Source organism: Rhinatrema bivittatum, chromosome 15 (genome assembly GCF_901001135.1).
Source record: "Rhinatrema bivittatum chromosome 15, aRhiBiv1.1, whole genome shotgun sequence".
Lineage (NCBI taxonomy): Eukaryota > Metazoa > Chordata > Amphibia > Gymnophiona > Rhinatrematidae > Rhinatrema > Rhinatrema bivittatum.
Window position 1 is genome coordinate 10,445,251 of NC_042629.1, and position 22,561 is coordinate 10,467,811.

Here is a 22,561-nt window from a genome sequence, read left to right on the forward strand (position 1 = left end):
CCGTTTCATTTTCTTCGGATATCTTCTTCTGCGCAGGGGATACTCCGGAATTAAGATTGGAGGTCAGCAAGGCCATGATTAAGCTCTATCCGCTCCCAGAGGAGGCGCTGGACCTTCTCCGTCTTCCAAAGGGGGATTCAGCGGTCTCCGCGGTGACAAAGATCTACTATCCCGGTCACAGGAGCTACGGCACTCCGGGATATCCAGGACAGGAAGTTGGAAGTGCAGCTTACGAAGATTTGAGGTATCCGCCCTGGGGTGCGGGCCACCATCTGCACTAACTTCGCTATGAGAGCTAGTCTGCGCTGGGCCCAGGACCTTCGGGCGAAGGCGGGCCTGTCTGCGAAGGAGGCTTCTCAGGCAGATAGGTTGGAGGCGGCGATAGCATATGGAGCGGATGCCCTGCATGATCTGCTGCGTACATCCGCTAGGTCCATGGTGGCGGCGGTGTCTGCGCGTCGTCTCCTATGGCTGCGCAACTGGGCTGCGGATGGTTCGTCCAAGGCTCTCCTGGGGGGCTCTGCTTTTCAAGGGGAAATTGCTGTTTTTGGCATGGAATTGTGTGATTTGATGTTTTCTCTGGAAGAGAACAGGGCATTTAAACTGCCCGAGGATAGACCAGATCGTGGTCATCTTTTCCTGCCAGATCCCGGCTTCGGGGACCCAGGACATCGCCCCTTCAAAGATCCACCGGCCCTTTGTGTAGGCCGTCTTCCTCTCGGAACCTTCAGTGGTAGCAGTCCTTTCGGGGAAACGAGTCTTCGCCATGAAGTTCGAATGGTCCATCCCTCGCCGCGCCGGCAGCACGTCATTCCACAGGTTGGAGCGCGGTTAACGTTATGTTTCGAGGAATGGACCATAGTGACGTCGGACCAGTGGATCCTCGACGTGATAAGACACGGCTACGAGTTGGTTTTTTGCTCGCATCCCAGCGTACAAGTTTCTGGTCTTACCCTGCAAGGACCCCAAGAAAAGGGCGGCGGTGCTGGACTCCATCCGACGATTGGAAGGCTTGGGGGCCATTTCCCCCGTCCCTGTCGATCAGCGAGGCAGGGGCAGGCACGCCATTCACTTCGTGGTTCCCAAGAACGACGGCACGTCACGGCCAATCCTGGCTCTAAAAGGGGTAAACAGATGCCTTCGTGTTTCCCACTTCAAAATGAAGACAATTCACTCGGTGATAGCGTCGGTGCGTCCGGGCGAATTTCTGGCGTCCCTAGATCTCACAGAAGCGTACCATTCACATGGGCATCCAGCAGGTTCTGCAGTCTAGGAAGGCACTACCAATTTCGAGCACTCCCTTTTGGGCTCGCGACCGCTCCTCGGACATTCACGAAAGCGATGGTGGTAGTGGCAGCGCGGCTCCGTCGGGAAGGACTCCTGGTTCATCCTTACCTGGACGACTGGTTGGTCCGGGCAAAGTCAGAGGATCAGTGTCGGCGGGCGGTGGCCAGAGTGTTACAGCGCTTGCAGTCACTAGACTGGGTGGTCAACTTCAACATGAGTCAACTGACTCCCACTCAATCCTTGGAATCTCTGGGAGCCGTATTCGACACGAAGCGGGGCTAGGTGGTCCTATCTCAAGATCGGATATGCAGGCTGCAGTCTCAAGTGCGGCGTTGGTTCGCCCTCAGCCGCCCGCGAGTGTGCGATTACCTGACGGTTCTGGGATTGCTGGCTTCAACGCTCGCGTTGGTACCCTGGTTTTCTACCTACCGCTCCCATTCGCGGGCCAGGCGCGGTCCAGCCTGCTCTGGTGGCTGGATCCCAGTCATCTGTCCGGTGGAGTGTCACTTCTTGGGCCCAGGTGGACGATGGTGACCACGGATGCCAGTCTCTCCGGCTGGGGAGCAGTTTGCCTAGGGAAATCGGTGCAAGGATTTTAGTCAGTCGCAAGCCCGGTGGCCTATCAACCGTCTGGAGACCAGAGCGGTCCATCTGGCTCTTCAAGCCTTCCTACCGGTGCTCTGGGGAAAGGCAGTCCGAGTTCTTTCGGACAATGCGACTACAGTGGCCTACATCAATCACCAAGGCGGGACGAGACGTCCGCGGGTGGCACGGGAGGCGCAGTCCTTGATGGCTGGTCGGAATACATCCTCAACAATGTCGCAGTATCTCATATTGCCGGGGTCCACAACGTCCAGGCAGATGTCCCCGCCTGGATTCCGGCGAGTGGGAGCTGGCGGGAGAAGCGTTTCTCCTCATCTGCAGGAAGTGGGGGGTTCCCCACATGAATCTGATGGCCACGTGGCACACCGCGAAGGCTCCGCGATTGTACAGTCGGCGTCAAGAGAGGGGAGCAGAAGGCGTCGACGCGTAGGTGCTTCCCTGACCGACGGTTCTCCGTGTTTCCTCATGGCCCATGATCGACAAGATGCTGCGGCGCATAGAATTGCACCCGTTCAACGTGATCCTGGTGGCGCTGGAGTGGCCGCGCCGCCCGTGGTTCGCAGACCTCTTCAAGTTGTCGGTGGCGGCTCCCCTTCGTCTACAGGGGTTCACGGGGCTGCTTCATCAGGGCTCCGTCTGTTTGGAGGATGCGGATCATTTTGTCTCGCGGCATGGTTTTTGAGAGGAATCGGTTGCAGAGAATAGGTTACTCGGCCGCGGTCATAGCTACGCTGTGGAGTTCCCGGAAGCAGTCTATGTCCCTGGCGTATGTCCGGGTATTGGTACTCTTTGAGGAATGGTATGTTGAGCGGGGTTTGAACCCCACTGTCGCTGCCGTTTCCGATATTCTGGTTTTTCTCCAGGCCGGGCTGGCCAAAGGCTTCGCGTGCAGTTCGCTACGGGTCCAGGTGGTGGCGCTTGGTTGTTTGCGAGGGAAGGTCCGGGGAGCCTCCCTGGCTCTTCACCTGGATATCGCCCGTTTCCTGCGGGGGGGCTAAACACCTCCGTCCTCCCTTGCGTTCACCTTGTCCGTCTCCGCCGTAGGCTCGGCACCGTTGGAGCCCTTGAAGCGCGCTACGGTCCAAGCTCTCACGTTGAAGACCGTATTCCTAGTGGCGGTTGCTTCGGCACGCCGTGTTTCGGATTTACGGGCGTTGTCATGTGTTTCGGATTTACGGGCGTTGTCATGTAGGGAGCCGTTTATGCGGATCTCTGACGTAGGGGTTTCCTTACGGGCTGTTCCTTCGTTTCAGCCTACGGTAGTGTAGGTTTTTCACGTGAATCAATCAGTGGAGCTTCCCGCTTTCGCGGTCAGGGAGTCTTCGGACCCGAAATCGAAAGAATTGCGAAAACTGGATGTGCGGAGGTCACTTCTTCACTATCTAGAAGTCACTGATCCTTTTCGGGTGACGGATCATCTGTTTGTCCTGTTTTCGGGCCCACAGACAGGTTCTGCGGCGCCTCGCACAACGATCGCCCGTTGGATCAAAGAGGCCAGTGGCTCAGCGTACCTAGTGCGGATAACTTGCGCCAGTGGGTCTCAAGGCTCATTCGACGCGGTCCCACGCTGCGTCTTGGGCGGAATCTTCTCAGGTGTCGCCTCAAGTGATTTGCAGGGCGGCTACCTGGCAGTCATTGCATACCTTCTTCACACATTATCGGTTGGATGTTCAGGCTACTGAGGCCGGAGGGTTTGGAGAGAGGGTATTCCGAGCGGGACTCTCTGCTTCCCACCCTCGGTAACTTAGCTCTGGTACATCCCAGGTGTCCTGGACTGATCCTGGTACGTACAGGGAAAGGAAAATTAGTTTCTTACCTGATAATTTTCGTTCCTGTAGTACCAAGGATCAGTCCAGGATCCCGCCCGCAGTGCTACAATCAAATAACGGAGAGTCCGCTCATAGTTCTTTAAGATTACAGCTCTCTGCTTGTTTCTTTCGCTCTCCCGGTTGGGGAGTCTGGTTCCCGTAGGGGTTGATATTGTTTCCATTTAAGTGGCGGGTTTTGCTAGTTGGCTATGGTTGCCTTATTGCTTTCTACTTTGACATTACGTATGACTGAGGGGCTGTGACTGGCACAGGGGCATATATGGCTCCGCCCACAAGTTTTGCTCTGTCTCCATCTACTGGTGCGGAGTCACAACCCAGGTGTCCTGGACTGATCCTTGGTACTACAGGAACGAAAATTATCAGGTAAGAAACTAATTTTCCTTTATCCCTCACAACATGACTTCAGAAAACATTATAGCACCGAAACATTACTAATCTCTCTAGCAGATAATGTACTACGAGAATTTGATAGAGGAACACACTACATTATGATATTATTAGACTTGTCAGCAGCATTTGACACAGTAAACTATATCATACTACTAAAAAGGCTAGAAGAAATAGGATTACAAAACAAAACAATTGAATGGTTCAGATCCTACCTAAACAATAGATTTTTTCAAGTACAGATAAAAAACACAATGTCAGACAAAATCGAGTTAAAAACAGAGGTACCCCAGGGTTCAACACTATCGGCGACACTATTTAACATTTACATGCTGCCTCTATGCCACCTCCTGACAGGACTAGGTATCATACATTACATATACGCTGATGACATTCAACTAATTTTACCAGTAGATGAAACAATTGAAAAAACATTAAACCTAGCAATGATGTACCTAGATATAATTAAACAACTACTAAACCAAATGGAGATAGTAATTAACATCGAAAAAACAGAATTTATACATCTAGAATGAAAAAACATTGAGTTGATTCAAAACCCCATCAAACTTAAAAATGAGCAGAAAGTGGAGCTAGCCGAGAAAGCTTGAAACCTAGGAGTAATAATTGACACGGAACTCAACCTTAAGCAACACATATCACTGAAATTTAGAGAAGGCTACGCCAAACTAATGGACCTCAGGAAGCTAAAACCCTTATTAACCCAAGCACACTTTCGAACAGTTCTACAAGCACTTATATTCGCTAGCACAGACTATTGTAACACACTATTCCTGGGATTACCGTATTCAACATTAAGATCATTACAAATCTTACAGAACTCTGCTGCCAGAATACTTACTGGAAAAAGCAAAAGAGATCACATCACTCAAACACTTGCCGAACTACACTGGCTGCCAATAGAACAAAGAGTGCAATATAAAACACTATGCACAATTCACAAACTAATCAACGAAGAAAAATCTGATTGGCTAAACACAGCGCTACGCTTACATGTCCCCCAGAGAAATCTAAGATCAGCCAATAAAGCTCTACTAACCATCCCCTCGGTCAAGTCAGCAAAACTGACCCAAGTGAGAGAGAGAGCAATATCCTTAGCCGGCCCAACATTATGGAACACAATGCCACTCAAAACAAGATTACTGAGAGATTTAAAACTCTTCAAAAAAAAAGTTTAAAAACATGGCTTTTTAAAAAAGCTTTTTACAGTGAGAATGGAGAATAAGAAGTATAAATGAACAAGCAAAAGAACATCTACACACAGCACAAAGTCACCTAGTAGCGTAATTGCATACTTTATTATTTTTCTCATAATTAAATACTAATATAAGAGATTTGCAGTATAAAGTATAATACTTATATGGTTATCCTATTAATTAATCATATAAATGTAAAACTTCCAGATCACTTATCATATACCTTATGCTTATTTTTTTTAGTTTCTGTTCCATGTAAAGGCATCGCCTATTAGTTCTGAGTTAAATGTACACCGATACGATGTGCAAACGGCTGTCATTATATAAAAAAATGTTAAATAAATAAATAAATAAATAAATAAATAAATAAATAAAAATAAATACCTTATATTATTAAAACATGTAACCGAAAATCTATTGGCACTTTGTTAGATAAATTTTAACCAAACTTATTTTTACATGCCGCTCTGAAAACCGTTGCGATGGTACTTTACTAAACGACGGTATAGAAAAGATTTTATATAAATAAATAAATATGGACATCAGGAGAACTGGACATCTGGAACATCAGGAACGGGAAACAGGCAACAAGGGAGCTCCGACGAGGGATGAGACCAGGAACATCAAGGAGACGAAGTTCAGGAATATGACAGACATGGAACGAAGATCCATCAAGGCACAGGAAGACCACGGAGGACCTAGATCCAAAGAAGACCACAGATGCTATGCAGACTGGATCCAAAGGCCCTGAGGAACAGAAAACAAGAAGGAAGTCAGTCTAGCAAAGCCATGAGGGATGAAAACAAGGAGATGCCGAAGGTCCTCAAAAGAAGTTTATTGAAAAACAATTAATCCGTGAAAGCCCGACTCTAGGCCTGAGTTTTGCCCAGTGAAGGGCTGCTTCAGGGGCTGTTAAAACCAGGTTTTGTAATTAGACAAGAAGCATTTTAGTTTCCTCATACCTCATTTAAAAAGGTCATCAACAAACATAAGAACATAAGAAAATGCCATACTGGGTCAGACCAAGGGTCCATCAAGCCCAGCATCCTGTTTCCAACAGTGGCCAATCCAGGCCATAAGAACCTGGCAAGTACCCAAAAACTAAGTCTATTCCATGTTACCATTGCTAATGGCAGTGGCTATTCTCTAAGTGAACTTATTTTATTTATTTATTTAAAATATTTTCTATACCGTCGCTAAGTTATATACCATCACAACGGTTTACATGTAGGCACATATTTAATGTAGGTAAAAGTGTACTATAGTACATTCTAACAGGTACCGTCAAACGTTCGGTTGCAATATATCATTAGACAAAATAATTTTTAGAGAAGTGGGTCATGACCGAGTGTACTGAAAGTACTTTTACGGGTAAATTTATCATACATAGGGGCAGATTTTAAAAAGTTGCGCGTATCTTATCATACATAGGGGCAGATTTTAAAAAGTTGCGCGTATCTTATAAAATCAGGCGTACTTTTGTTCGCGCAGCAGGCGCGAACAAAAGTACGCCTGATTTTATAAGATACGCGCGTAGCTGCGCGTATCTTATAAAATCTGGGGTCGGCACGCGCAAGGCTGCGCAAAATCGGCAGCCTGCGCGCGCTGAGCCGCGCAGCCTGCCTCCGTTCCCTCCGAGGCCGCTCCGATTTCGGAGCGGCCTCAGAGGGAACTTTCCTTCGCCCTCCCCGCACCTTCCCCTCCCTTCCCCTACCTAACCCATCCCCCCGGCCCTATCTAACCCCCCCTTACCTTTGTTGGCAAAGTTACGCCTGCTAGAAGCAGGCGTAACTTTGCGCGCATCGGCTGGCAGCCCCGCTCTGTCCTCTGGTCCCTGGGGCTGGTCCGGAGGCCTCGACCACGCCCCGGGCCGGAGCCACGCCCCTGGACCTGCCCCCGAAACGCCGCGTCAGTAGGCCCCGCCCACAACACGCCCCTGACACGCCCCCTTACAAAAGCCCCGGGACTTACGGGCGTCCCGGGGCTTTATGCGCGCCGGCGGCCTATGCAAAATAGGCACGCCGGCGCGCAAGGGCCCTGCGCGCGTAAATCTGGAAGGATTTACGCGCGCGGGCCTTTGAAAATCCGCCCCATAGTGTTATCAATATGCTAGTTGTGATGTGGGGTTCATAGACTACTCTACTGTATTGTCCTAAGTACTGTGTGTCGGTGCTTATCTGCTTATTCCTGAATAATTTCTATTCTCCCGTCTCCTTGTAAAATGCCTGTTTAAAAAGCCATGTTTTTAAACTTTTCTTAAATGCCTGAGATCACTTTGTAATCTGATCTCTGGAGGCATTATGTTCCAAATTGTGGGTCCTGCTAATGATAAGGCCCTTTCCCTCACTTGGGTTAGTCTTGCTGTTTTAACTGAAGGGATGGTTAGGAGTGCTTTATTTGCTGATCAAAGATTTCTGTGTGGGACTGGTACCCGTAATGCTGTGTTTAGCCAGTCTGATTTCTCATCATGAATTAGTTTATGGATTGTACATAGGGTTTTGTATTTAATTCTGTGTTCAATCGGTAACCAATGTAGTTCCGCTAGGGTTTCGGTTATGTGGTCCCTCCTCCTTTTTCCGGTTAGTATTCTAGCTGCTGTGTTCTGAAGTATTTGAAGTGGTCTTAATGTAGTATTTGGTAGTCCTAGCAGCAGGGCATTACAGTAATCCATGCTGGAGAAAATTAGTGCCTGTAGAATTGTTCGGAAATCATTTTGAGTTAGTAGTGGTTTTAGTTTTCTGAGTACCATGAGTTTTGCGTATCCTTCCTTTACTTTTAGTGATATGTGCTGTTTTAGATTGATTATTATTGTTATTATTCCAAGGTTACGTACTTTTCCAGCTAGTTCAATTTTCTGGTTGTCTTTGAGGATTATTGAGGTTTGGCTGATTTCAGTATTTTTCCGTTCTAGGTGTAGAAATTCTGTTTTATCAATATTAATAACAAGTTCCATTTGTGTCAGTAGTTGTTTTATAATGCTTAGGTACATGTTAGCTAGATTTAATGTTTTCTCTATTGTGTCATCTATAGGTAGAATTAGTTGGATATCGTCAGCATAAATGTAATGTATAATTCCTAGTCCTGCCAGTAAGTGGCATAATGGCAGCATGTATATGTTAAAAAGGGTCGCAGACAGGGCTGATCCCTGCGGAACCCCTGTTTTGAGGTTGATTTTTTCTGATAATGTGTTATTGATCTGAACTTGGAAAAACCTGTTTTTTAGATATGAGCTGAACCAGTTTAATGTTTTGCCTTGTAGTCCGATTTCTTCTAATCTATTTAGTAGTATTTTGTGGTTAACTGTGTCGAAGGCTGCCGATAGGTCGAGCATTATTAGAATATAGTGTTTACCGCTATCAAAGCCTCTTAGAATGTTATCTGTTAGAGAGAGGAGCAATGTCTCAGTGCTGTAGTGTTTTCCAAATCCATGTTGCGATGGATACAGTATGTTATTGTCATCTAGGTGTTCAGATAGCTGTTTCTGTACTGTTTTCTCAATTAGTTTAGCTAATAAGGGAAGATTTGATACTGGCCTGTAGTTGTTCAGGATAAGGGGATCACTGTTTTTTTTCTTAATGATTGGTTTTATCATTGCTCCTTTCAGTATATCTGGCATTGTTCCTTCTTCAAGGGATAGGTTTATGATTTTAGTCAGTGTATCGGTGACTGTGTTAGCTGATTTCTTAAGTTCAATAGTTGGTATTGCGTCAATTTTGTGTGGGGCGGGGTTTACATTTTTTAGCATTTGTTCCACTTCCATTTCAGATATCTCAGTGAATGATGTCCATTGGTTGACATCTCTTTTTTGCATTTTGATTTCTTGGTTGGCAGCGTTTGGAAGTTTGTCTCTTAATTTAGTAATTTTGTCACTGAAAAATTTGGCAATCTCATTACATTTTGCTTCTGGTAGGTTTTGTGGTGATTCTTGCTTGGTTAGGTTCGAAACTATTGAGAATAGTGTTCTTGGATTGTTCGCAAATTTTTCTATTTTATTGCTGAAATATTCTTTCTTAGCATTGAGTATTAAATGTTTGTAAAGAGCTAGCTGTTTTCTGTATTTGGTTAAGTTATCGGTAGTTTTGTGTTTTCTCCATCTTTTTTCCATTGATCTGAGAGTCCTTTTTGCATCTTTTACTTTTACATTGTGCCAGGGGTTTTTTTTGTCTTGGTTCTTTTTCCTGTATTGATTTGATGGGGTTTATTTCGTCAGCTATTTTTTTGGTTGTTTCTAACCATGTTTCTGTGGCAGAACTACAGTTCCTGTAGTCAATATCAGTTAGTTTTTCTTCTAGTTTGTCGTTTAGTTTTTCGGTATTAAAAGGTGGTCTGTATTTAAATTCTATAGGTTTATGATTTTGTTTGATTTGAGGTTTAAGGAATTTTACATCGGAAAGAATAAGGAAGTGGTCAGACCATGGAATTTGTGTGTATTCAGTTTTACAGTGTTCTAAACAGCTGTGGTTAATAAAGGTGAGATCCAGTGAACGTCCAGCTTTATGTGTTGATTTGTTGGTTATTAGTGAGAAGCCTAATGCTGTCATAGCGTCTAATAGTGTTTGGCATGCATTTGTTAAAGGGTGGGCGTCCATGTGGCGTCCATGTGAAGATTAAAATCTCCTAGCACTATGTTTGGTTTAGAGATGTTTAAGTGCGTGGTAAGAACTCAATTAGCGGTGATATATTTAATTCTAGGAGGCTTGGTGGGCAGTAAATAAGGCATATTTGTAAATTGTTGGTATCAAAAATGGCAATTTCATGATTTTGGGGGGGTGTTATTTGGATAGGTTTGCATTTAAAGGTTTTTTCAATATTAATAGTAGGAGACCTCCTCCGCGTTTATTTATTCTGGGGACTGAAAATACTTCATAATTTTTGTGTGCTATTTGATTTTTTAGAACTATGTCTGTTTTTTTTAACCATGATTCCGTTATTGCAACAAAGTTTGGTTTATTGTCATACAGTAAATCCGTAATGATTGGCACTTTCTTTGCAACTGAATGTGCATTTACTAAGATGAATGTAGCATGATCAGTTCGTTTATTGCAGAAGTTTTGGAAATAGCAGGTAATGGACTTCTCCTCCAAGAACTTATCCAATCCTTTTTTAAACACAGCTATACTAACTGCACTAACCACATTCTCTGGCAACAAATTCCAGAGTTTAATTGTGCGTTGAGTAAAAAAGAACTTTCTCCGATTAGTTTTAAATGTGCCCCATGCTAACTTCATGGAGTGCCCCCTAGTCTTTCTACTATCCGAAAGAGTAAATAACCGATTCACATCTACCCATTCTAGACCTCTCATGATTTTAAACACCTCTATCATATCCCCCCTCAGTCGTCTCTTGTCCAAGCTGAAAAGTCCTAACCTCTTTAGTCTTTCCTCGAAGGGGAGTTGTTCCATTCCCCTTATCATTTTGGTAGCCCTTCTCTGTACCTTCTCCATCGCAATTATATCTTTTTTGAGATGCAGCGATCAGAATTGTACACAGTATTCAAGGTGCGGTCTCACCATGGAGCGATAGAGGCATTATGACATTTTCCATTTTATTCACCATTCCCTTTCTAATAATTCCCAACATTCTGTTTGCTTTTTTGACTGCCGCAGCACACTGCACCAACGATTTCAATGTGTTATCCACTATGACACCTAGATCTCTTTCTTGGGTTGTAGCACCTAATATGGAACCCAACATTGTGTAATTATAGCATGGGTTATTTTTCCCTATATGCATCACCTTGCACTTATCCACATTAAATTTCATCTGCCATTTGGATGCCCAATTTTCCAGTCTCACAAGGTCTTCCTGCAATTTATCACAATCTGCTTGTGATTTAACTACTCTGAGCAATTTTGTGTCATCTGCAAATTTGATTATCTCACTCGTTGTATTTCTTTACAGATCATTTATAAATATATTGAACAGTAAGGGTCCCAATACTGATCCCTGAGGCACTCCACTATCCACTCCCTTCCACTGAGAAAATTGCCCATTTAATCCTACTCTCTGTTTCCTGTCTTTTAGCCAGTTTGCAATCCACGAAAGGACATCGCCACCTATCCCATGACTTTTTACTTTTCCTAGAAGCCTCTCATGAGGAACTTTGTCAAACGCCTTCTGAAAATCCAAGTATACTATATCTACCGGTTCACCTTTATCCACATGTTTATTAACTCCTTCAAAAAGGTGAAGCAGATTTGTGAGGCAAGACTTCCCCTGGGTAAAGCCATGCTGACTTTGTTCCATTAAACCATGTCTTTCTATATGTTCTGTGATTTTGATGTTTAGAACACTTTCCACTATTTTTCCTGGCACTGAAGTCAGGCTAACCGGGCTGTAGTTTCGCGGATCGCCCCTGGAGCCCTTTTTAAATATTGGGGTTACATTTGCTATCCTCCAGTCTTCAGGTACAATGGATGATTTTAATGATAAGTTACAAATTTTTACTAATAGGTCTGAAATTTCATTTTTTAGTTCCTTCAGAACTCTGGGGTATATACCATCTGGTCCAGGTGATTTACTACTCTTCAGTTTGTCAATCAGGTCTACCACATCTTCTAGGTTCACCGTGATTTGATTCAGTCCATCTGAATCATTACCGATGAAAACCTTCTCCAGTACGGGTACCTCCCCAACATCCTCTTCAGTAAACACCGAAGAAAAGAAATCATTTAATCTTTCCGCGATGGCCTTATCTTCTCTAAGTGCCCCTTTAACCCCTCTATCATCTAACGGTCCAACTGACTCCCTCACAGGCTTTCTGCTTCAGATATATTTTAAAATGTTTTTACTGTGAGTTTTTGCCTCTACGGCCAACTTCTTTTCAAATTCTGTCTTAGCCTGTCTTATCAATGTCTTAGATTTAAATTGCCAATGTTTATACATTATCCTATTTTCTTCTGTTGGATCCTTCTTCCAATTTTTGAATGAATATCTTTTGGCTAAAATAGCTTCTTTCACCTCCCCTTTTAACCATGCCAGTAATCGTTTTGCCTTCTTTCCACCTTTCTTAATGTGTGGAATACATCTGGACTGTGCTTCTAGAATGGTATTTTTTAACAATGACCACGCCTCTTGGACATTTTTTACTTTTGTAGCTGCTCCTTTCAGTTTTTTTCTAACAATTTTTCTCATTTTATCAAAGTTTCCTTTTTGAAAGTTTAGCACGAGAGCCTTGGATTTGCACACTGTTCCTTTTCCAGTCATTAAATCAAATTTGATCATATTATTTATTTAATTTATTTATTTAACATTTTTATATACCGACCTTCATGAAAGAAAATTCATATCAGATCGGTTTACAGATAACATGAGGGGAATAACAAAGTCAACCATATAACAAGAAATGAAAGTTACATATAACTTTCATATTATGTTACATATAACTTTCATATTATGTTACATATAACTTTGTTATATGTTATGTTATGTTATGTTATGTTACATATAACTTTCATATTATGTTACATATAACTTTCATAATATAACCCATATTATGATCACTATTGCCAAGTGGCCCCACCACCGTTACCTCTCTCACCAAGTCCTGTGCTCCAGTGAGAATTAGATCTAAAATTGCTCCCTCTCTCGTCGGTTCCTGAACCAATTGCTCCATAAAGCTATCATTTATTCCATCCAGGAACGTTATCTCTCTAGTGTGACCCGATGATACATTTACCCAGTCTATATTGGGGTAATTTTGAGCTGTAAGACATCCTGGTTGAAGGTTTCCGAGAGTTGTAATGGCTGGAGGATTATGCACTCAACATCCAAGCCATGAGGGCCAGGGCCTGGAGGTTCAGGTGGTGCAGAGTGCCCTGGTTCAGTGATATGAGGTCAGGCATCATCCCAAGCAGGATGGGCGCGCTCACCGACAGGTCCTGGAGAAGTGGGAACCAAACCTGCTGAGGCCAGGAGGGTGCCACGAGAATCATGGTCCCCCCATCCTCCTGAAGCTTCAACAGAATCTTCGAGAGGAGCAGGAGAGGCGGGTACATACAGGAGGCCCTGCCCCCAGTGACGAGAGAAAGCATCGCAGCCAGATGGCCATTCCCTGCTACTAGGGAGCAGAATCTGCTCACCTTGTGGTTGAGAGGGGATGCAAACAGGTCCACATCTGGCGTACCCCAGTGGTGGAAGAGGCCAGCCACTACTGCAGGGTTGAGGGTAGAATCTAGGTATGTTCCTAATAGGTGTCCACATTTGCAAGATGCCTCCTTGTTGTCAATCTCCAGAGTTGCTATTGCCAGATTGCAGGAAATAAGGAACAGGGCCTTTTTCTGTATAGTACCACTTTTGTGGAATGGCCTCCTGGAGAAGATCCGGCAATTACAAGATTGTAGCACCTTTCATAAGCAAGTAAAGGCTCACTTATTTTGTGAGGCTTTTAGGTGAGTTACATGCTGGTTTTGTTGATTTGTTTTTATGTTTTTAAAATGTTTTTTTGTTTTATAATGTGTATAAAACAAACATTAAGCTCTGGAATTCATTTCTAGAGGATGTAGTTAAGGCAGTTAGTGTAGCTGGGTTTAAAAAAGGTTTGGAATACTTCCTGTAGGAGAAATCCATAAACTGCTGTTAATCAATAGTGTATAGCCACTTCTTATTGCCAGCATCAGTAACATGGGATCAGTTTCATGAGTACTTGCCAGGTACTTGTGACTTGGATTGGCCACTGTTGGAGACAGTATATTGGGCTTAATGAACCCTTGGTCTGACCCAGTGTTGCGTGTCCCGGACCATCCTCGCTCGTGGCTGTGGGCAGCCATCTACGCCTCCTCTTCTGTTCCTGGCTCCTCTGCGGACCTCCTCAGCTCCCGGCGGGTCTCCCCGCATGTGCCGCGGGGAGACACCGTCGTCCAGCCTCCTGTGGGCCCTGGCTTAGGCGTGCGTCCGCGCCTCTCACACCTTTAAAGGGGCCACAGTGGGAAATTAGCCCGCAGCCCCGGATGATGACATCATTGGGCCCTGCAATATAAGCAGGGCCCGCTACTAGTTCCTTGCCTTGTCAGCGCATACAACAGAGATGTTGCTGGTACGCCCGTTTCAGTCCAGCCCCTCGTTGACTGTTTCATGTGGGGTCTCCTCCAACTGAAGCCCCCTCTTTGGCCTCCAGCAGCATCCTGGGACCTCAATCTTGTGTTGTCGAGACTGATGTGGCTTCTTTTTGAGCCTCTGAGTCTGTTGCGCCCGTTGGTCGCAGATGGCTGTGACCTCTCATGCTCACCTCTTTTTTTTCCTGCACCATCAGTAATGGGAAGAATGGCAGCCTCCGCCAACCAATGCCAACATCCCGGCATCCCTGGGACGGCATGGGCGCTGCCGACCGCCATCTTACTTCCGGAATCACCAGGGTGTCCCCTCCCGATGACGTCAACCCCCTGGTGTACTTAAGCTGACTGACCCCTGCTAAGACGAGTTAGCAATGAGTCCTCTCGTTGTTAAATCCACTCTACTCTTGGATCTCTTGTTCCAGTTTCTCCTCGTGGCATACGGACGCTCTGGGTAACCACTCCATGGGGGCCCTTTCGCATCTTGGCTATCCGCTCCTCGGAGGGCCTTCCTGCCTTGGACACCTGACCCACTCCTCGGGTCTCTCCTGAAATTTCCTTGTGTGAGTACCTTCTTCAGTTTCCTATGATACCAACTTTGCTGAAGTCTCCACGGTGTACCCCGTGCCTTGGGCCACTACCGTTCTTCAGCACTTTCGCTTCTACATATCCTGAGCTACAGGGTATTGCTGCTGCTGCTCAAGATCCTCTACTTGGTTTCTGTATCTCAGACCTCATCTACCTCGTCACCTACAGTACAGCCATCTCGGCTTACCCCGCTCTGTGGGCCACTACCGGATCTGCATTTCTGAGGTATCTCCATCAACCTGAAGGAACCTCCTGGTGTACCCCACTCTGGAGGCCACTACCAGACCTTCTCATCTGCAGTACCACTCTGGGTATATCTTACTGCTCAAGAACTATGTTTATTGCATTTCCCGCTCCTCGGGTTATACCTTATCTTTTCTCTCTAATAAAGTCTCTCTCACAGCTTTGTCCTACATCGCTGAGACCGTGCCCACCGGCAGTGAGGCTCACGGGGTTCCTCCCTGTGGGCGGAGACATCGTTCATCTCGGCCCGGGGTTCACAATTTCCTACATAACCATAACACAGTCCTGTGACCTGAAGTTCCTCATTTGGAAAGTTATGTTCCTGGTGGCGATCAGTGAGCTTCAGGCCCTGGTTACTTACACACCATACATGAAGTTCTTCCACGACCGTGTAGTCCTGTGTATGCATCCTAAGTTCCTGCCCAAGATGGTGAATGATTTCCACATCAATCAGTCAATTGTTTTACTCACCTTCTTTCCGAGGCCTCATTCCCACCCTGGGGAACGTGCTCTTCACACCCTGGACTGTAAATGGGCGCTAGCATTCTACTTAGATCGCATGGCGAGTCACAGAGAGTCCACCCAGCTCTTCGTGTCATTTGATCCCAACAGGCTGGGTGCAGTGGTGGGTAAGCAAACCCTATCAAACTGGCTTGCAGATTGCATCGTCTTTTGCTATGCGCAAGCAGGCCTTCAGCTAGCCGGCAGGGTGTGCGGGCCATGGAAACATTGATGGCCCATTTGCATGCAGTCCCCGTCGCAGAAATTTGCAGGCTGCAACCTGGAGTTCTCTCCACACATTTGTAGCTCACTACTGCCTTTACAGGGATAGCCATCAGGACAGTGCCTTTGGTAAGTCCGACCTGCGCAACCTGTTCCAGACCTGAACCCAACTGTCTCCACTCGTGCTCCTTGTGGAACCAGACCGCCCCCTGTTTTCCCCACAGCGCCCCAGTTGTGTTGTGCCCGTTGGCACCTTGTTCGGCCGCTGTTGGTCTCTCTGGTTGAATGGGGAAGTCTGGAGTTCTGTACTTACCCACATGTGAGGACTAACATCCTGCTTGTCCTAGGACAGTGATGGCCAACCTTTTGAGCTCAGTGTGTCAAAATTCATTTAAAAAACGAGCATAACTCGGGTGGTGTGTCACTTCTAGAAAAATCCATAATTTTGTGATATTTGTAGCTCTAATAACAAAAAGTAATAATTTTAATATATGTACTGTATTTATTAATAAAGCAAAAACAAATAATTCTTTACCTTACCTGCTTAGTGACTTTTTTGTTGCTGAATTTCATTGGCTAAATCTTCAATTAAAACACTCTCTCCCCTTCCACCCCTCCCCCCCCCACACAAACTCTTACTCCCCTGGATTTTCTCATACACACTCCTGCTCTCACACTCACTGGCTCTCTCACATACACACAAACACACACACCCAGGCAGGCTCCCAGTCATATACACACACACACACTGAGCCCCAGGCAGGCACCCATTCATTTTCACACCACTCCCGCTCCATCCTCCAGGCAGGCACCCATTCATTTTCACACATACACTCCCAGGCAGAGTCCCATTCATACACATGCACACACTAAAGGCAGACCCCCCTCTCTTTTGCCAGCAACCTCGGAACCTCTCTCATTCCTCTGCTGCCACTGTCACTGCTGTCACATGGCTATTGGGGAGGTGCCGATTTGCTGCTACTGACACTGAAGCCCATTCTGCTGCCTCCTCTGTGCAGGCCCCATGGGCTTCCACTTTCTCCATGCTGATCTCATACATTGCGAGATCCGTATAGACAAAATGCTACTCTTGCATATTCCCAAAGATTACATGTGCCAATCAGTAAAAAGTAATTTATTTATTTTTTTTACCTTTGCTGTCTGATCTTAGTTTTCTAATTGGTTGGTCACAGGCTTTTTTCCCCACCTTCCCTTTCTTATTTTTTTTTGCCAATTCCTTTTATATTGTCTTTTTTTCTGTTTCTTTTCTCTCCATCTTCTTCCCTCAAACATTCAGTCAGGTTCTCATTCTCACATGCATTTCTCTCTCTCACACACACTCAGGCTCTCACTGTCACATGCTCTCTCTCATATAACCATTCATACACACAGTCTCTCACTGGCACATGCTGTCTGACTCTCACACACCCAGGCTCTCTCTCACTCCCACATGCTGTCTTGCTCAAGCACAGGCTCTCCCTGTCACATGCTGTCTCTCTCACACACATAGAGGTTCTCACATGCTGTCTCTGCAAACATTCAGGTCCTCACTCTCACACACAATCTCTCAACTCATCTCATACACGCGCACACACACACCCTCTACAGACCCTCAGCCTCTCTCTCACCTCTGGGCCTCCTCTTCACGGGTCGCCACAGGATGAGCTCTGCAGCGGCCCTAATCTTCTCGGGCCGCGGTGGCCCTGCTACTGGGCCTCTTCCACTTCTCGGGCCACTGCAACTTGGGATTCACGGCGGCCTGTAAGCGCAAGCGCTGCTTCTCTTCTGCACGTGCTGATGCTTCTCCTCCTTCCTGCCCACGCGGCTCCGGCAACGTTTACTTCCGGGGCCGCACAGGCAGGAAGGAGGAGGAGCATCAGCACGTTTAAATGCAATCTTTTTCTTCGGGCCGTGGTGATGTGAGCTTCACCACGGCCCTGCCTATTTGCCTGTTGCTGCGCCGCATGAGCCTCCCTGTGCCCGGGGGCATTTGGGGGGGGGGGGGGGGGGTCCGGAGGGTGGAGGGATACTAAAAAGCTAACTTTAAAGGGTCGGCGCAGCCGATTAAAAAAAAAAGGCTCGGCGCAGCCTATAAAAAAAAATAATAATTTCCCGATAGTCCACGAAACGCTGTGCGTGTCAGCAAAAACGTCTCGGCGTGTCACCTCTGACATGCGTGTCATAGGTTAGCCATCACTGTCCTAGGAGAAAGCACAGTTGCTTAACTTTAATAGGTGTTCTCCTAGGACAGCAGGATGTTAGTCCTCAGGAATCCCGCCAGCCTCCCCACAGTGTTGGGTTCACCTTCGGTTTCCTGTTTTTGTTTTTCGCTCGTATTTTTGCTATGTTACAAGACTGAAGAGGGACTTCGCATGGATGCGTGGATAGTAGCAGGTAGGGCATGCTCAGTCTGCTGGCCAAAGGTTCTAGAAACTTTGACAAAAGTTTTCCGTGCCTGGCTCCATTGGATGATGTCACCCATGTGTGAGGACTAACATCCTGCTGTCCTAGGAGAACACCTGTTACAGGTAAGCAACTGAGATTTCTACAGTGCTAAGACAGCATGGAACAGTTTCAAAATGCCACAGACACTGTGTCTTCCCTCATTTGGGAGGGAAGACACAGTGTCTCATCAGACCTTCAAGCTTTACATTCTGCAGCAGATACAAGGTAGATTTTAATTTATATGTTCCCTTCACATTCTTTCTCTCCCAGGAATGGCAGTGTAATCGTTGTATTCAACATTTATTTTGCACACCTGATATCAGATGAAAATATAAAGACTGTGCTGGTCTCGGGCATTGAAGCAAATGCAAGTGATCTTCTGAAGACCTTCAGAATTGACCCGAGCACCATAGTGATCACAGGTAATTCTCAAACACTTTACAATTCCCCCAGATTTCTATAGCATGGGAAACCAAATCTGCAGTTCCTGTTCATACCCCTGATCAGTCCAGACAAGTGGGATTCGCATCCCTACCAGCAGATGGAGGCAGAGAACTAAAAGCTTTGAGGCCCTGCTACATAACCGAGAGAGAAACCTGCAGTCCCTCAGTATTTCTCTGTTTCCAGCAGGTGGTAGAGGTGCAAACCTGTAGTTAAGAAAAAAGACAGAAGGAACAGAAGAAGAGAAGTTAGAAGACGCTTCCTGAAGTGTTAGGTTCCTTTGTGGGCCATCCCTCAGGTTGAGCAGGGCAAGCAGGGGTTGGTAATCCCTGATTAGCTTTAGCCCGCAGCAGATCCAGGGGTCTGACATCCAGGGGTCCTGGTTACCTTTTACCCCCTGAAGGCTGCTTCCCAGAGGTGTTGCCAGCAGCAGGGAAGTCTTCCTTTTTTCGCTTGAATTTCTTTCTTGCTGTGGCTGCTGTTTCTTTAAAAAAAAAAAAGTGTTACATTTTTCTTTCAGCAGCAACTGTTGGGGTTGTTTCTGGTTTGATCATCAGGGCAGGCCCGGGCTGGGGAAGGGAGCAGTGTAGCTCCTCTGTTTGCGACTTCGGGCTGCTCTGGGAGCCAGAAGCTGAGTTGGGGCGTGTTCTCCTCCTCTTCCGCATGCCACGATCCCCTTCTCTCCCGTGCGCCACTATAACACAGCTTGTGTTACTCTCTGCAGCAGGCCTGGCCACATGGAGATGAGATGGCTCCAACAGCATTTTCCCAGCACGGAAAAGCTTGTTGGGCCAGTTGCCTGGCTCAGGGACAGCTGAATGCAGCGGCCCTATGCCGCGATTCATTTCTGGAGAGGAGGGGGCCTTCCGGGGGGAACGAGCCCCAGGTTCCCAAGGCCCTGTCAGGATCAATACTGGGAACCTAAATAGCCTGTCAGGCAGGAGAAGGCCTACATCTGGGACCAGGGACTCTCCTCCCCTGTTATCTCCAGCGATCCTATCCCCGGGGGGGTGGAGGAGGTGCGAGCTCTGGGCCAGACAAGGGAGAGGATGACGTACAGTTTTCCTCAGAATTTGTCTTGTTTATGCATAAGGCTTTTTCAACCAGGAAAAGCACTGGCTATAAAAAGGCATTTCTGTCAGGTGTCTTGTCCTGCAAAGAGGCCGAGAGGCTCCTTGGCCAGGTAATCAGGGGACCTCCTTCACAGGCTGGGCCTGTACCATCCTGAGGGGCCTGGCAGCTCAGATGATTTGGACCTGGATGACCTGGAAGATAGTCTTAAGGTTGGTCCGGGGGTGGATCAGGATGACCCAGCAGATCTCATGGTAGATGTCAATCAGGATGGGGATAGGGACAGGGACATGGCTGATCTGGAAGAGGTCCCGATAATGGAGGGAGATGACCCATGGGTGGTTCTTCTGTTCCGTATGGAGGAGTTGAGGCCCCTTATTTCACATGTTTGGAAGGAACTGAGTATTAAGGTGGTCCAGGAGGAGTCTGCAAATGAAGGGGTGGATCCTGTGTTAGTTGGACTCTGGGTCCCACCAAAAGCCTTTCCTCTCCCTAAAAAGATCAAGAAGTTGGTGAACTAGTAATGGAACTTCCCAGAAGCAAGCCCCAAGGTAGCTAGAGCCATCGCAAAGTTTTGTCCCCTCACGGAAGATAACCTGCAGCTGCTGGTATTGCTGAACTCCTCTGCAACCTCACTATGCCCCCAAGTTTTTTGTTTTCTTTTCTAGTTAGAATCTTCTCCTCCTCTCTATGCCATCACTGTTTACAACCCTTACCCCTTCCCCTGTTCTATGTACTTTCTATCTTAGTTATGATGTAAACCGATATGATGTAACCACTAATATCGGTATAAAAAAGCTGTTAAATAAATAAATAAATAAAATAAATAAAGGTGCATGCTTCAGTCTCAGCGGACGCTAACGAGACCACCATTCTGGTTGAGGGTTTGGCAGCGTTCAAGGCGCACAGGACTGTAAGCTAGAGATTCATCGGGAGAGGATGTTTGAAGTCTCGATGCTGAGCTTGTGAGCGACGATCTGTGGAAGTCTGATGCAGAAGGCCTGTTCATGCTGGGGCCAGAAGTCTCAGAAGTCTGCAGCAGATGCTGGTGTTAATAGCCAGGTAACTCAGGTGGAGGCCGGGGTTGCATATGAGGCTGACGCGCCTTATAACTTGAGCTGGACTTCGGCCAGGAATATGGTCGCAGCGGTCTCGGTGCAATGTCCGCTGTGGTTGCGGAATTGGTAAGCTGATATATGGTCCAAGTCTCAGCTCTGTAATCTTCCCTTTAAAGGAGGGAAAATTGTTGTTTGGAGAGGATCTGAAACAAGTGATGAAGGTTTTGGGAGAGTCTAAAGGGAATAAGCTGCCAGAGGATAAGATGACAGTCAGGAAGTCTTTTTCACCTCGCCCTAGGTTTCAGGAAGTGTAGAAGTTTTCATCCCAATAAGGGTTCTGCACTGTCTTCGGGGGAACAACCAGGGGGTCGGTAGGCAACAGTCCTTTCAAGGCACCTGTAGACTTCCCTGAGAGAGCTTCGACCAGGAGGCTGGCGGCGGTAAGGCTTCTTAAGTTGGCGGTGGAAGGCCATCTATCACAGTTTTATGAAGATTGGACCAGGATTACCTCAGACCAATGGGTCCTAGTGGTAATAAGGAATAGCTAGAATTTTTTCACCCCATCATGGAAGCTTTCATGGTGTCTTATTGCAGTGGCAAGGCAAGCAAGCAGCGATTTGGAACACATTATGTTGCCTTCAGTTGCTGGTATGATAGTACCAGTTGTGGCCAAGGAGCGTGGTCATGGGAAGTACTTGATTGATTGTGTTATGCCAAAAAGGAAGGAGCCTTTCGTCCCATCCTCAATTTGCAAAAGGTGAAATGTGATACTGTGAGTTCCACGTTTTTCCATATGGAAACTTTGCAGACGGTGATAGTGGCAGTTCATCGTGTGGAGTTTTCCAGGCCTCGCTGGACATGACGAAAGCCTATCTGTACGTCCCATTCAGGAAGAACATCAAAGTTGTTATGGCCGTCGGCAGTGGCAAACCGTGACCGGGGCCGACCATCATGGCCGCCGGCCGTAGCGGTCCGCGGCGGGGACCGGTAACTCACCCGCGACATCGGGGGGACCCGGAGGCTCCTGATGGAGCAGGGAGCTCCCTCAGACGTTCTTCTCGTGGCCTCGGCCGCTGCCTGGGCCAGCCGTGGAGCCCAGCAGGGCTGAGATGACTCCTCCTCCTTCCTGGTTGCTTACGGCCGCACGCGCGGCTGAAGAATAGATTTAAAGGGGCCATGACAGGAAATGTCGTGGCTCCCTTCTGAAGCTGCTTCCTCTTTTCGGGTATTTAAGGCAAGGTCTGCCTCTCAGACCTTGCCTTGGTATTGAGGCTCAGTTCCTGGTTTCCTGTTTGGTGTTCTGGATCCGCTTCTCGTCCCGCTTCTGCTCTTCTCCCCGTTGGATTGATTCTTTGGCTCCTGACCTTTGGACTGGTGTTGGTGACTTCTCTGGCTTCGACGTGGACTGGCTCTGGACCCTTCTCCCTCTTGTTCCTGGATTGGCTTCAGATCATTCTCCCATCTGCTCCTGGACCGGCTCTCAACCTCTCTCCGGACTTCGACCCTTGGATTGGACCATTCTTCAAACCTACTCCCCGACTTCTTACGACCTGCTGGAGGCGCCAGCCGTCTGGAAACCACGACCTGCAGGAGGCGCCTGCATCCAGACCATCTTCATT

At 46.8% G+C, this 22,561-nt stretch overlaps 1 protein-coding gene across 1 annotated transcript in view; it reads left to right on the forward strand.

Annotated features, from left to right (window-relative positions):
- TMPRSS15 (transmembrane serine protease 15) overlaps positions 1-22,561 on the forward strand; it is a 335,674-nt gene that overhangs the window by 24,406 nt on the left and 288,707 nt on the right. The window contains exon 3 of the mRNA XM_029579188.1: positions 18,643-18,794. Coding sequence (XP_029435048.1) covers positions 18,643-18,794 — 152 coding nt within the window. The remainder of the gene's footprint in view (positions 1-18,642; positions 18,795-22,561) is intronic.